Source organism: Mytilus californianus, unplaced genomic scaffold, assembly GCF_021869535.1.
Source record: "Mytilus californianus isolate M0D057914Y unplaced genomic scaffold, xbMytCali1.0.p SCAF_8, whole genome shotgun sequence".
Lineage (NCBI taxonomy): Eukaryota > Metazoa > Mollusca > Bivalvia > Mytilida > Mytilidae > Mytilus > Mytilus californianus.
In genome coordinates this window covers 6,925,181-6,940,723 of record NW_026262734.1, presented here as the reverse complement: position 1 = coordinate 6,940,723, position 15,543 = coordinate 6,925,181, and the positions used below count along the sequence as shown (strand labels likewise).

At 35.8% G+C, this 15,543-nt stretch overlaps 1 protein-coding gene across 1 annotated transcript in view; it reads left to right on the top strand.

Annotated features, from left to right (window-relative positions):
• Nucleotides 1-15,543, top strand: part of LOC127711482 (Na(+)/citrate cotransporter-like) — a 51,872-nt gene that overhangs the window by 12,610 nt on the left and 23,719 nt on the right. The window contains exons 4-8 of the mRNA XM_052217550.1: nucleotides 4,671-4,795; nucleotides 5,654-5,747; nucleotides 10,409-10,552; nucleotides 12,438-12,572; nucleotides 15,005-15,088. Of these exons, the coding sequence (XP_052073510.1) occupies nucleotides 4,671-4,795; nucleotides 5,654-5,747; nucleotides 10,409-10,552; nucleotides 12,438-12,572; nucleotides 15,005-15,088 (582 nt within the window). The remainder of the gene's footprint in view (nucleotides 1-4,670; nucleotides 4,796-5,653; nucleotides 5,748-10,408; nucleotides 10,553-12,437; nucleotides 12,573-15,004; nucleotides 15,089-15,543) is intronic.

Genomic DNA, 15,543 nt, shown 5'->3' with positions numbered 1-15,543 from the left:
TGGTACCAATATGTTTTATTTCTAGGTTGCCCCTCGGATTGATGGTACCAATATGTTTTATTTCTAGGTTGCCCCTCGGATTGATGGTACCAACAAGTTTTATTTCTAGGTTGCCCCTCGGATTGATGGTACCAACATGTTTTATTTCTAGGTTGCCCCTCGGATTGATGGTACCAACAAGTTTTATTTCTAGGTTGCCCCTCGGATTGATGGTACCAACAAGTTTTATTTCTAGGTTGCCCCTCAGATTGATGGTACCAACATGTTTTATTTCTAGGTTGCCCCTCGGATTGATGGTACCAACATGTTTTATTTCTAGGTTGCCCCTCGGATTGATGGTACCAACATGTTGTATTTCTAGGTTGCCCCTCGGATTGATGGTACCAACATGTTTTATTTCTAGGTTGCCCCTCGGATTGATGGTACCAGTTATGTTATATTTCTAGGTTGCCCCTCGGATTGATGGTACCAACATGTTTTATTTCTAGGTTGCCCCTCGGATTGATGGTACCAACATGTTGTATTTCTATGTTGCCCCTCGGATTGATGGTACCAGTTATGTTTCTATTCTATGTTGCCCCTAGGATTGATGGTACCAGTTATGTTTCTATTCTAGGTTGCCCCTAGGATTGATGGTACCAGTTATGTTTCTATTCTAGGTTGCCCCTCGGATTGATGGTACCAGTTATGTTTCTATTCTAGGTTGCCCCTCGGATTGATGGTACCAGTTATGTTTCTATTCTAGGTTGCCCCTAGGATTGATGGTACCAATTATGTTTCTATTCTAGGTTGCCCCTAGGATTGATGGTACCAGTTATGTTTCTATTCTAGGTTGCCCCTCGGATTGATGGAACCAACATGTTGTATTTCTAGGTTGCCCCTCAGATTGATGGTACCAACATGTTTTATTTCTAGGTTGCCCCTCGGATTGATGGTACCAGTTATGTTATATTTCTAGGTTGCCCCTCGGATTGATGGTACCAACATGTTTTATTTCTAGGTTGCCCCTCGGATTGATGGTACCAACATGTTGTATTTCTATGTTGCCCCTCGGATTGATGGTACCAGTTATGTTTCTATTCTAGGTTGCCCCTCGGATTGATGGTACCAGTTATGTTTCTATTCTAGGTTGCCCCTCGGATTGATGGTACCAACATGTTGTACTTCTATGTTGCCCCTTGGATTGATGGTACCAGTTATGTTTCTATTCTAGGTTGCCCCTCGGATTGGTGGTACCAGTTATGTTTCTATTCTAGGTTGCCCCTCGGATTGATGGTACCAGTTATGTTTCTATTCTAGGTTGCCCCTCGGATTGATGGTACCAGTTATGTTTCTATTCTAGGTTGCCCCTCGGATTGATGGTACCAACATGTTGTATTTCTATGTTGCCCCTTGGATTGATGGTACCAGTTATGTTTCTATTCTAGGTTGCCCCTCGGATTGATGGTACCAGTTATGTTTCTATTCTAGGTTGCCCCTAGGATTGATGGTACCAGTTATGTTTCTATTCTAGGTTGCCCATTGGATTGATGGTACCAGTTATGTTTCTATTCTAGGTTGCCCCTAGGATTGATGGTACCAGTTATGTTTCTATTCTAGGTTGCCCCTCGGATTGATGGTACCAGTTATGTTTCTATTCTAGGTTGCCCCACGGATTGGTGGTACCAGTTATGTTTCTATTCTAGGTTGCCCCTCGGATTGGTGGTACCAGTTATGTTTCTATTCTAGGTTGCCCCTCGGATTGATGGTACCAGTTATGTTTCTATTCTAGGTTGCCCCTCGGATTGATGGTACCAACATGTTGTATTTCTATGTTGCCCCTTGGATTGATGGTACCAGTTATGTTTCTATTCTAGGTTGCCCCTCGGATTGGTGGTACCAGTTATGTTTCTATTCTAGGTTGCCCCTCGGATTGATGGTACCAGTTATGTTTCTATTCTAGGTTGCCCCTCGGATTGATGGTACCAGTTATGTTTCTATTCTAGGTTGCCCCTCGGATTGATGGTACCAACATGTTGTATTTCTATGTTGCCCCTAGGATTGATGGTACCAGTTATGTTTCTATTTTAGGTTGCCCCTTGGATTGATGGTACCAGTTATGTTTCTATTCTAGGTTGCCCCTAGGATTGATGGTACCAGTTATGTTTCTATTCTAGGTTGCCCATTGGATTGATGGTACCAGTTATGTTTCTATTCTAGGTTGCCCCTAGGATTGATGGTACCAGTTATGTTTCTATTCTAGGTTGCCCCTCGGATTGATGGTACCAGTTATGTTTCTATTCTATGTTGCCCCTCGGATTGATGGTACCAACATGTTTTATTTCTAGGTTGCCCCTCGGATTGATGGTACCAGTTATGTTTCTATTCTAGGTTGCCCCTCGGATTGATGGTACCAGTTATGTTTCTATTCTAGGTTGCCCCTCGGATTGATGGTACCAACATGTTTTATTTCTAGGTTGCCCCTCGGATTGATGGTACCAACATGTTTTATTTCTAGGTTGCCCCTCGGATTGATGGTACCAACATGTTTTATTTCTAGGTTGCCCCTCGGATTGATGGTACCAACATGTTTTATTTCTAGGTTGCCCCTCGGATTGATGGTACCAACATGTTTTATTTCTAGGTTGCCCCTCGGATTGATGGTACCAACATGTTGTATTTCTAGTTTGCCCCTCGGATTGATGGTACCAACATGTTTTATTTCTAGGTTGCCCCTCGGATTGATGGTACCAGTTATGTTTTATTTCTAGGTTGCCCCTCGGATTGATGGTACCAACATGTTGTATTTCTAGGTTGCCCCTCGGATTGATGGTACCAACATGTTGTATTTCTATGTTGCCCCTCGGATTGATGGTACCAGTTATGTTTCTATTCTAGGTTGCCCCTCGGATTGATGGTACCAGTTATGTTTCTATTCTATGTTGCCCCTCGGATTGATGGTACCAGTTATGTTTCTATTCTAGGTTGCCCCTCGGATTGATGGTACCAGTTATGTTTCTATTCTAGGTTGCCCCTAGGATTGATGGTACCAGTTATGTTTCTATTCTAGGTTGCCCCTCGGATTGATGGTACCAGTTATGTTTCTATTCTAGGTTGCCCCTCAGATTGATGGTACCAGTTATGTTTCTATTCTAGGTTGCCCCTCGGATTGATGGTACCAACATGTTGTATTTCTATGTTGCCCCTTGGATTGATGGTACCAGTTATGTTTCTATTCTAGGTTGCCCCTAGGATTGATGGTACCAGTTATGTTTCTATTCTAGATTGCCCCTCGGATTGATGGTACCAGTTATGTTTCTATTCTATGTTGCCCCTCGGATTGATGGTACCAGTTATGTTTCTATTCTAGGTTGATCCACGGATTGGTGGTACCAGTTATGTTTCTATTCTAGGTTGCCCCTAGGATTGATGGTACCAGTTATGTTTCTATTCTAGGTTGCCCCTCGGATTGGTGGTACCAGTTATGTTTCTATTCTAGGTTGCCCCTCGGATTGATGGTACCAGTTATGTTTCTATTCTAGGTTGCCCCTCGGATTGATGGTACCAACATGTTGTATTTCTATGTTGCCCCTTGGATTGATGGTACCAGTTATGTTTCTATTCTAGGTTGCCCCTCGGATTGATGGTACCAGTTATGTTTCTATTCTAGGTTGCCCCTCGGATTGATGGTACCAGTTATGTTTCTATTCTAGGTTGCCCCTCGGATTGATGGTACCAGTTATGTTTCTATTCTATGTTGCCCCTTGGATTGATGATGCCAATAATATTCTGTATAATAGGTTACTTCTCGCTCGGATTGATGGTATCATTTTTGTTTCTGTTCCAGGAACGTTGCTCTTGTGATTGCTGATAAAATTAATATTTCTGTTCTAGATTGCTCCCCGAATTGATGGTACCGGTAATCTTTCTGTTCAAGTTGCTCCTTAGATTGGGGTAACAGCTAGTAATGTTTCCGTTCTAGGTTGTCCCTTGAATAAGTGGTACAAAGAATGTTTCTTTTCTAGCTTGCTCCTGGAATTGATGGTAACAATAATGTTTCTGTTCTGGGTTGCTCCTTGGATATATCGTACCAGTAATGTATCTTTTCTATGTTGTACCTGGGGTTGATGGTAACAGTAATGTTTCTATTCTATGTCGCTCCTCGGATGGATGGTACATGTACTAGTAATGTTTCTATTCTAGGTTGCTCATCTGAATAATTGCACCAGTAATATTTCTGTTCCTGGTTGCTCATCTGAATAATGGCACCAGTAATATTTCTGTTCCAGGTTGCTCATCTGAATAATGACACCAGTAATATTTCTGTTCCTGGTTGCTCATCTGATTGATGGTAACAGTAATAATTCTATTCTATGTCGCTCTTCGGATAGATGGTACCAGTAATGTTTTTTTTTCTAGGTTGCTCATCTTAATAGTAGCACCAGTAATATTTCTGTTCCAGGTTGCTCATCTGAGTGATGTTACTGATAATATTTCTATTCTAAGTTGCTCTTGTGATTGATGGTACTAGTTATATGTTCTATTATATGTTGTTCCTTAATTTGAGGTTCCAGAAATATTTCAATTCTAGCTATAGGTTGGCTTTTCAGATTTATGATACAATGTACCAGTTATGTGTCTCTTCTAGATTGCTCCTTGGATTGATGGTACCAGTAATATTTCTATTGTAGGTTGCTTCTTGGATTAATGGTACCTACATGGTTTCTGTCTATGTGGATCAGTAATACAGCGACAACATCTATGATGTTACCCATTATCACAGCTGTTGTTGATCAAATGAAAATAGCTGAATCAGGTTGGATTATTTTTCATAAATTTTAAGTTTGAGAAATACAGAATGTTGTTCCATAGCAGAAAAAAATATATATTAGTAGTCTTGGCCATCAATTAGTTACTGCCATTCATTTCTAATTTTTCAGTTACCATGTATGTAATGGTTGAAAATGCTAAAAAAAAAAACGTTAATTTCATATTCTCACATTTCCAATCGTAATGTTTCACAATGTCTCCTTTTTGTACATAATGCACACTTTTAAATTAATCGAATATAAAACATCACAAATGAAATACTGCTTACAGTCAGTTGTGACAGTTTCGCCTGAAAACAATTGGCTAGTTGTGATGGTGACGGTCTTCCAAACTTTAAACTATGTTTACTGTATTTTGGTAGAAGTATCGGAAGAAACACTTATGTTGTCAAATAGATATGAAAATCATCAAAACTTGGAAAATAACTGCGATGATCGGTTTTGTAGTGGTAAGTTTAAAAGTCATACCGTATATCGGATTTTTTTGTGTTTTAAATTTTTGATTAATGTATTTTTGATTTTGCGGATTCAAAATTATCTAAATATCTCAAAAAATCAATGCAAAAAAGGATCATTTAAATATATTGTACTTACAGTCATGAAAATATTTTTCAACTTCAACTTGTCCTTTACTAGGAATAATCGCGAACAAAAACTGACGCAAAACTAATCCGATATACGGTAAAACATTGTAAGTAAGCCGTAACTCGGTGTTGGATTTTAGTGGAATCCCGCATGAAATTCCATATATATTCACGTGCATGATGAGGGTTTGGAAGCATGATAACGATTGGCAGTGCATGTTCGTGTATCCCTGTTTAAAATACAATGTCTTATTTTATCAGATGATGACTCAAACAATGTCTCAGATAAGAAAGATAATTCGAACGGACCAATCAGTGAAAAGGATATCAAAATTGAAATTAGTGATACACAGAGGTAATTATTATCATTATATTTATTTAAATTAATATATGCCTTGCATTTTCCCCAATCTGATTTAAATACAGATTCTGCCTCCAATCTGCGCAAAGAAACAAGGACCTAACAACACTGTGATCACCTTGCCGTATTGGAGACCTTTCCAGGATGGGTTTTGTCATAACACATCTCATAACATTTTCCCCAATCTGATTTAAATACAGATTCTGCCTCCAATCTGCGCAAAGAAACAAGGACCTAACAACACTGTGACCACCTTGCCGTATTGGAGACCTTTCCAGGATGGGTTTTGTCATAACACATCTCATAACATTTTCCCCAATCTGATTTAAATACAGATTCTGCCTCCAATCTGCGCAATGAAACAAGGACCTAACAACACTGTGACCACCTTGCCGTATTGGAGACCTTTCAAGGATGGGTTTTGTCATAACACATCTCATAACATTTGAAGGCAGAAATTTCCTATGTTGGTGCATGATAATTATCTGACAGGAAAGATGAATTAGCTTCAAGGGGAGGAGCGTGGACTCAGGATCTGTATTCTAACCAGATTGTCAATTTTACCAAATCAAAGCAAATAAAAAAATTAATAAAACGGTACCCACTCCTTAAATGAAGTATACATTTTGGCTGTTTAAGCGGAACATTTTTATTTATTTAAAAAAAAAGGGGGGGGGGGTAATTTATTGCAGTACAAGCAGCCCACTCAGTCATTATCAATGACAAAGATTGCAACTAACATGTACCTTTATCTTTTCCTTAATTCATAAAATGGGTGTTCTGAATAAGATGTCATGAGTACAATGTATACTGTAATTTTAGAGAAAATGCCTTGGCAAATGGACGAACAAGGTTCCAGTATTAGTATTTATAAGTCACGAGGTACTGGTTTGGTTTCTTCATTTCCATCGATTAAGTTATAGTTCAGTTACTTTGTTCGTTTGGCTTTAGAAGTTTCCAATCAAACTTGAAAGATACCAGCCATTTAGTGCAGTTACTTTGTTCATTAAGCTTTAGAAATTTTCAATCAAACTTGTAATATATCAGACCTTTAACTCAGTTATTTTGTTCGTTTAGCTTTAGAAACTTTCAATCAAACTTGTAAGCTATGAGACCTTTAGTTCAGTTCCTCTGTTCGCGTACACGTGTTCGGTTACTTTATTTGTAAACGTGTTCAATCAAACCAGATCGATATCAGACATTTAGTTCAGTTACTTTATTTGTGTAGACGTGTTCAATCGAACTAGTAGGACATGAGACATATAGTTCAGCTACTTTATTTGTGTAGACGTGTTCAATCAAACCAGACAGATATCAGACATTTAGTTCAGTTACTTAATTCGTGTAGACGTGTTCAATCGAACTAGTAAGATGTCAGACATTTAGTTCAGTTACTTTATTTGTGTAGACGAATTGAATCAAACCAGACAGATATCAGACATTTAGTTCAGTTATTTTATTTGTGTGGAGTTGTTCAATCAAAAAAATAAGATGTCAGACATTTAGTTCAGTTACTTAATTTGCGTTAACATGTTCAATTGAACTAGTAAGATATGAGACATTGAGTTAAGTTACTTTATTTGTGTAGACGTGTTCAATCAAACCAGACAGATATCAGACATTTAGTTCAGTTACTTTATTTGTGTAGACATGTTTTATCAAACCAGTAATATACTAGACATTTGGTTCAGTTACATTGTTCGTGTAGACGTATTCAATCAAACCAGTAAGATATCTGACATTTAGTTCAGTTACTTTATTCGTGTAGACATGTTCAATCAAACCAGTAAGATATCTGACATTTAGTTCAGTTACATTGTGCGTGTAGACATGTTCAATCAAACCAGTAAGATATTTGACGTTTAGTTCAGTTGCTTTGTTCGTGTAGACATGTTCAGTCGAACTAGTAAGATATTAGAGATTTTGTTCAGTTTCTATATTAGTGTAGACAGTCATGTTCAATCGAACAAGTACAACAGATGAGAAGTAAGACATTTGGTTCAGTTACTGTAAATTCAGAAATTATTGCGAGGCTTTTCTTAGTGCGAATAATGAGAATGAATGAAGTTCGCAATAAGAACTCGCATTCTGAAATCTTATACTGTATGCAAATTTTCCTGAAATCGCAATAATTAATTTTGCATTTTAATCCATTCTTCAAAATTCGCAATAATAAATGCACGCACTAATTTCTGAATACACGTATTCAATCGAACCAGTAAACTATAGATGTTTTTTTTTTATAGTGATTAATATCACAATGTTGACTGCTGTACCCCGATGTTTGACTTTTTTATGTTATGTCTGTTCGTTTTGCTCATACACTATTGACAATATAATAGAATTTTAACTGAATGTCATACAAGTGAGAGGTTTAGCTAGCTATAAAACCAGGTTTAATCCAATATTTTCTACACAAGGTAAACCCTGAACCACGTCAGGAATATGACAGTTGTTTTCCATTCGTTTGATGTGTTTGAGCTTTTGATTTTGCCACTTGATAAGGGACTTTCCGTTTTGAATTTTCCTTCGGTATTTTTGTTATTTTACTTTTTATGAGACATTTTTCGCAGTTACGTTATTCATGTATTCGTTTTCTTTATTCATGAACTCTATTTGGCCTTTTAAACCTTTTCTTTAAGAGCGTCAATGACGAATCTTTTGTAGACGAACCGGGCGTCTGGCGTACAAAATTTTTATCCTGGTATCTATGATGAGTTTTTTTTTTCAAATCGACAGTAAGATATAAGACATTTAAGTCAGTAACTTTGTTCGTGTAAACATGTTCAATCAAATCAGTAAGATATGAGACATTTGATCCAGATACTTTGTAGAGGTAAACAAGTAAGATATATGGCATTAATATAAAACAAATGGAGATGTGGTATGATTGCCATTGTGACAACTATCCCATCAAAGTTCAAATGAAGTGGATGTAAGCAATTATAGGCAACCGTACGGCCTTCAACAATGAGAAAACCCCATACCGTGTGGTCGGCTTTAAAAGGCCCCGACATGAAAAATATGAAACAATTCAATTGAGACAACTAACGGCCTAATTTATAACAAAACAATTTACGAAAAACAAAAATGACCGAAATGAACCAACGTCACATTAGTTTTTTTTTGTATCTGTGTTGTTTTTTTTTGTTTTTTTTGTGTTGCTTCTTTTTATTACTTGTTTGTCTGCGTAATGCTTTAGGTATAAAAATAAGAAGATGTGGTATGAAAGTCATTGAGACAACTCTTCACCAGAGTCCAAATGATATAGAAGTTTACAACTATAGGTCACCGTACGGCCTTTAACAATGAACAAAACCCATATCGCATAGTCAGATATAAAAGGCCCCGAACTGACAAATGTAAAACAATTGAAACGTGAAAACTAACGGCCTGAATTGTGTATAAAACAATGGATGAAAAACAAATATGATATACAGCAACAAAAGACAACCACTGAATAACAGGCTCTTGACTTGGGACAGGCACATACAGATAGTGGTGGGGTTAAACTAGTTTTTTGGCGCCAAACCCACCCTCTAACCTGGGATAGTGGTGTAGCAGTACAACATAAGAACACACTATACAATCAGTTAAAAAGAAAAAAATCTAACAAAAACACAGACCTGACGTGGCAGGGTATTTATACATCCCCACAACAAAAAAGACACTAAGAACAGATCTGAGAGTACTGGCAGTTATTGACTGATAGTTCAAAGCCAATAACAACTAATAAAAAGATAAAGCATCTAAAACTAATCAGTACACATCTAACATCCAGCATCCAACATCCATTTATGCATGTACTGTAAAACGATTTAAACCATTTAAAAACATGAAAATATAATGAACGTACATATGTATAGTTTTCGTTTTGTATACGGTTATTTCTTTTACATTATAATAATGAATTTATTCGTAAGCAATACAAGTAAGACTAGATTTGCCATTGCAAGCAATAGCGGATGGCACCCTTCCCAAATTGCCCCTTAACTGCAGCTATTTTAAAAGTTTTTAACAGTCAATGCACGTAAATACATCACAAGTTATCTGGAAGTTTGGAGATTTTTAAATTGTTCACATTTTTGCAGTTACCATGGCAACGGCGGCCATTCGGAAAAGTTCAAGGTAAAAAATGTCATCTTTACTTGCCAGTGAACATTTATTTAAAGTTTCATTAAGTTTCGAACATTTGGAAATTTTTGGAAATTTTTGCTGTTTCCATGGTTACGGTGTCCATGTCGAAAATTCCAACAACAGCTGCAACATTGACTTATGCCATGTTATATATTCATGAAGTTTCTATGTGTTTGGTCTAATATTCCTTAACAAAATGCTGCTTTAATGTTTTTTCCCATAGTGACAATGTTAAACTTTTCTCCAGTTTCCATGGCAATGGCAGCCAGTTTGGAATGTCTAAGTACTGTTGGTACCTCAAGACATCAAAAGCAACATTTGCATAAACTTTCAATAGGTTAGATTTAATAACAAAATTCTAGAGTTTTGATTTTGTTTCACATTTTTGCTGTTCCCATGGTAACGGTGGCCATTGTGAACCATTCCATAGCAAGGTGCACATGTTCACATAGGGGCCCTCACTACAGTAGAGTTCACAACAAGTTACATGCCATGATGTTGTTGTGATTGATTTTTAGGAAAACGACACAACGTAAATCAGAAGAAATAAAGAGGCTCAGTAAAGCATTTGCACTTAGCGTCGCTTATGCCGCTAATACTGGAGGAATTGCAACGCTTGTTGGTACACCACCGAACCTTGTTTTACAGGCAGTTGCAAATGAGTATGTCTATCTATATTTTACATTATTTCAAATCGTAACAAAGGAATATATATATCAACTACATAATATAAGGTTACAAAATCATTCTTTATCGTCCTTTTTAAGGTACATGTAGATGGGAGGACTAAATTTGAATCGATAGAATATTTTAATAACTTGCCAAAATGTAGTTTGTATCATGTTTTGTTCAAAAATATAAAAAAAAAATATGGATCACGGAGCTGTTTTTAAAGCTATAAGTTGGGAATATAGATTGTCAGATTTTGATAAGGAAAACTAAATTTTGTGTGATAAAAAGAAATTAAGAATAGAATTTTCAGATGAAATATGAAAAGATAGCTTTTATAATGTTCTTTCAAAATATAAACAAATCATTTCGGGTCATGGGACTCGTTTTCTCGAACAAAATAAAATGGGTAAATTCAAAACACATTCATTAATAAAATTAGTATAATCCGAGTTATATACCATTATATTGCACAGTTACAATACATTGAATCAAACCAAAAACATTTTGTAATTGTAAAAAACAGTAGAATTTTTGTTTAAAACACATAGTTTTGCTCATTGAGATAAAAAGTCTAACAAACCTCAAAATCTGCACATTTCATGAACGATCTAGACCGCTTGTGTTCTGCTATTTTACAAACCAAGATGGCGGTATACACCCGATCTTCCTTAGGCGAGTTGAAATCTAGATAAATTTTACACGACGTCATTTACTCCATTTCAAAGAAAGATTAAAAAAAAACGTAGTATCAAAAATCAAAAAGCGTTAGTACCAAGACATCTTGTTTGTTGTACCATATTGCTAGTATAAAATTTGCTATCCATCATGCATATAACTCTGTATCCTTGTACGAGTTATTTTCACTTTTGGTCCGATTTTAACAGTTTGTTTTAGGTTTGAGATATTCAGAAGTTTTGATCCCTATCATCATTGAAGAGACACCAATTGTCAAACCATACATATAATTTATTAAAAATGGTACCGTAAATGTTATTATGATTATTTTTGTAGGGAACTTTCTGTTGGTTGTACTCTAATATTTTTTTTCCCTTTTCTATTTGTTAAAGTCTAACTTATCATATGAGTAAAGTATTTATGCAAATTTTTGATTAATTGATACTTGCTTAACGTTCGGTGGTAAATGTTTCTTGCATATTCAGAAAGACAATTATTTCGGCGAATAAATGTAATGCTAATATACATGTAAACTGTGAGAAGAACAAAAACAACAGAATTCTCACATAATAGCAAAACCTAAAAAATCTAGTACACATGTTTATTCTGCTAGTCACTCATTGGAAATGGTCACTGAATCCAGTATCAATATTTCAAATAAATTATCGACCTGTGTATTGATGATACACGTATATAGGAATGTGTATTACTTCGATTCTGGACTTATGCGATGATAAACAGCAATGGAATTAAAACATAACAAACATACATACAACCAAACAAACTTGTGAAAAACCGATTGCGAAAATAATGTTTTACATGCAACGAGGATAGATTTATATACAAATTGATACATGTATTGCCTTTTAATGTCGGTCCCGTATATCATCATGAGACTCCAATACCAGCCCGAGACTCCAGAAAAGGATTTGATATGGTCCAACGGGTGATAGCCGTGTCGATATGTCATAATATGCTATGTAGACGTATGTTATCATAATATCCAAATGATGTAAGAACACACCTAGGATGCTAACGCCATATTAGCCCAATCACGTGACTTCAATCCTAGTATGTACTTTCCAACATCACTTGACAACGGTTGATTTAATACATGCTTTCGACGTTTTTACTATATATACTGACTGGATATATCGTTGCTTTATACATTGTACATGATATCTGCAGATAATTTTTCAGCAAGTACGATGCGGTTAAAAAAGGCACAGATTCAGGAATAACGTTTGCAAACTGGATGGGATTCGCATTTTTATTATCGCTCATTATGCTCATTGTTTCATGGTTTTGGATTCAATTACTTTTCATTCGATGTGGGTGAGTATATTTAGTGGAATGACGTCATGTGCTGCTCTTCCTTAACATGATATTTAACCAAATAAAAAATGTTAACTTGGAAAACTTCCCGTACTTTTACGATCCATGAATTTGATTGGTTTTAATAACAATTTTTGAGGGAAGAAAAAATAAAAAATAAATTTTACTAGCTTTGGTGGTAAGTTCTGTAAATGATTTACTGATATATATAGAATAACAATTGGTGTTCTTGATACTGTTTTTATCAAAAAGAGTATCAAGCGAGACCGCAAAAGCTAATATTCGAGCTGATAAAGTCAGTATCAAAAAATAAAAGTATCAAGTCATGTCCATGATCTTAAAAATATGAGGCAGTAAGATCAAAGGAAAACAAATTGTCGATAAATATGTACATATACTACTTACACGTCCTTGTTTTGTGTTCAATGGCAAAAATAACACTATCGATAAAGAAGACCTAAGAAAAAACTGTACGATAAAATGCCATTGTCAGTTTCGAGGGTATAGTATCAGCAAACAAAAGCAAATAAACTTCTTTATATATACTGTGCCAATAAATGAAAACAACACTTTTTAAATTTCGTGCGTTGGACGAGCTTTTCTGAATTTGTCGTCGACCCGGAACATGTTAATTATTGGTAATATTAATTATATGGGGAATAAAAGGGCTTGGGACGGTGTAATTATTAAACAACACAATTGTCCTCTATTCGTTGTATATAAAGTTGAATTATTTGATTTGTCGTTTTTACGTCATGCCGGCAAACAAATGGACCTCGTTATTTTAGTAATATAGTTTATAATTAATGACTGGGTACGAGTGGAATAGTAAGTTTATTGTCCCCCGAGGTGCGGCTATTGCCCTGAGGTGTAGCTTACTATTCCACAAATATCCAGTCAGTAAGTGTTTAATTATACCGAAAGAGACAACACACATAAAGTTATGCCAAGGACTGAACTAAACAGCTAACCAAAATTCATTTTTTTTCTTTCATTTTTACATTTATAAGAGATAACGGTCACCTAGTGATGACAATTATCCTATTGTAAATATGCATTCTAAGAACAAGCAGGCAATTGTAAGTGTAAAGCTTAATTTTTTTTATTCAAAATCACAGAATAAATTCAACAGCAGCACAACAATTTAAACGAATTCATGTGATCTGTCATAGCTTTTGTTGAAAGTAAAAATTTTCAGAACAATTGTTGATACTGCTGATAGCGAAAAGGAATTGAGAACAGTTGTTTTTATCACCTCGTGTAACTCCTCTTAGTTTTTTTAGATCGCCGTCTTTTTCTTTAATGTAGTCGGAAATGATCTTTTCAACAGTTCGGACGACCGATTTTGTGTATGTGTCCTTAATTAATCCTTCCAGATCTCCATCGCAAATTGGCCTGACTAAGCCATGATCCTGTCGATCGTCTGATGAGACTATGTGTGTTTTCGAACGACTCTGGAATCGACGTTGATAATTGAGATGAATTTCAATAGTCCCGAATGAATAGTTAAAAAACCGTTACAAAATCCCGTAGCAGCAGTCGACATTCCGCGAAATATATAAGAACTGAATATTTATAATTATTCTAAATATCAGCACACAAATGTTAAATCTGAAAAATTGCGGAAGCAAATTTTTGTTTTTCCCTCGCCGGGATTTGAACTCATGCTATTGGGATATTGTGACTTCACCGTCTGCACTGTGGCCAGCGCTCTAGACCACTCGGCCACCTACACTGTACAAAAACAATTCAGCTTTCGATGGCCTCGTCAGTAGAATCTAGAGTTGTAACACAGTACATGATATATAAGGCATGAAGATGGAATTGATTGCAGATTAGCTAAATTATCTGACGTAAAGGATCGTAAGATGCAGTCACAGAAATAATTATTCGATAAGTACGTCTAAACAAGTGACAACTCTACGACAGATCCACCAGTGAAGGTGATACACGGCTGAAAACACATATTATATTCATAATTACTCTAAATATCAGCACACCAATGTTAAAATTTGCGGAAGCATATTTTTGTTCTTCCCTCGCCGGGATTCGAACTCATGCTTTTGGGATATCGTGACAACACCGCCTGCAATCTGTCCAGCGCTCTAGACCACTTGGCCAGCTAGACTACAAAAACAAGTCAGCTTTCGGTGGCCTAGTGTTACCTTTCATCGTCAGTAGAATCTAGAGTTGTAACACAGTACATGATATATTAGGCATGAAGATGGAATTGATTGCAGATAAGCTAAATTATCTGACGTAAAGGATCGTGAGATGCAGTCACAGAAATAATAATTTGATATATATTTATATACATGTATGTGAAATATATGACATCCGGTCAATGAAATTCGAAAAAGAGTGAATTAAGGTAAGTAACAATATTTGTATTTTGACGGAAAATCACATTGTGTACCTTTAACATTTCTCAGGTGTTTGAACAAGGCAAACAGAAGTAGATCTAAAGCCATCAAGATAGCAATAGATAAGGAGGTTAAAAAACTGGGAGAAATTACGTGAGTTTAGTTACATTAATTACTTCACGTATATTTATTTTTGTCAGTATAAAATTGACAGTGAAATGTCAATCTTAATTCAGATTTTTTCACTTTGTCTCATAGTTCATAACTGAAGAATATGATAATTGATAGTTTTAATAAAATTAATTTAATACGTTTACATTTCTTGTAAATTATGTCTTTTTTTGAAATTTTATCAACATGGTTATTATAAAAAAGAAGATGTGGTATGATTGCCAATGAGACAACTCTCCACAAGAGACCAAATGACACAGAAATTAACAACTATAGGTCACCGTACGGCCTTGTTTATGGTTTAAATGAAGTAATTATTTACATAGGCGACAATGGTAGCGAATAAAACTGTAAAACACATATGCCGCCGCAGCTTTTTTGATAGAAAATGGCTAATTGCTTCCTTATAAATTTAATCTTCGGGAAGTCATGTTAGG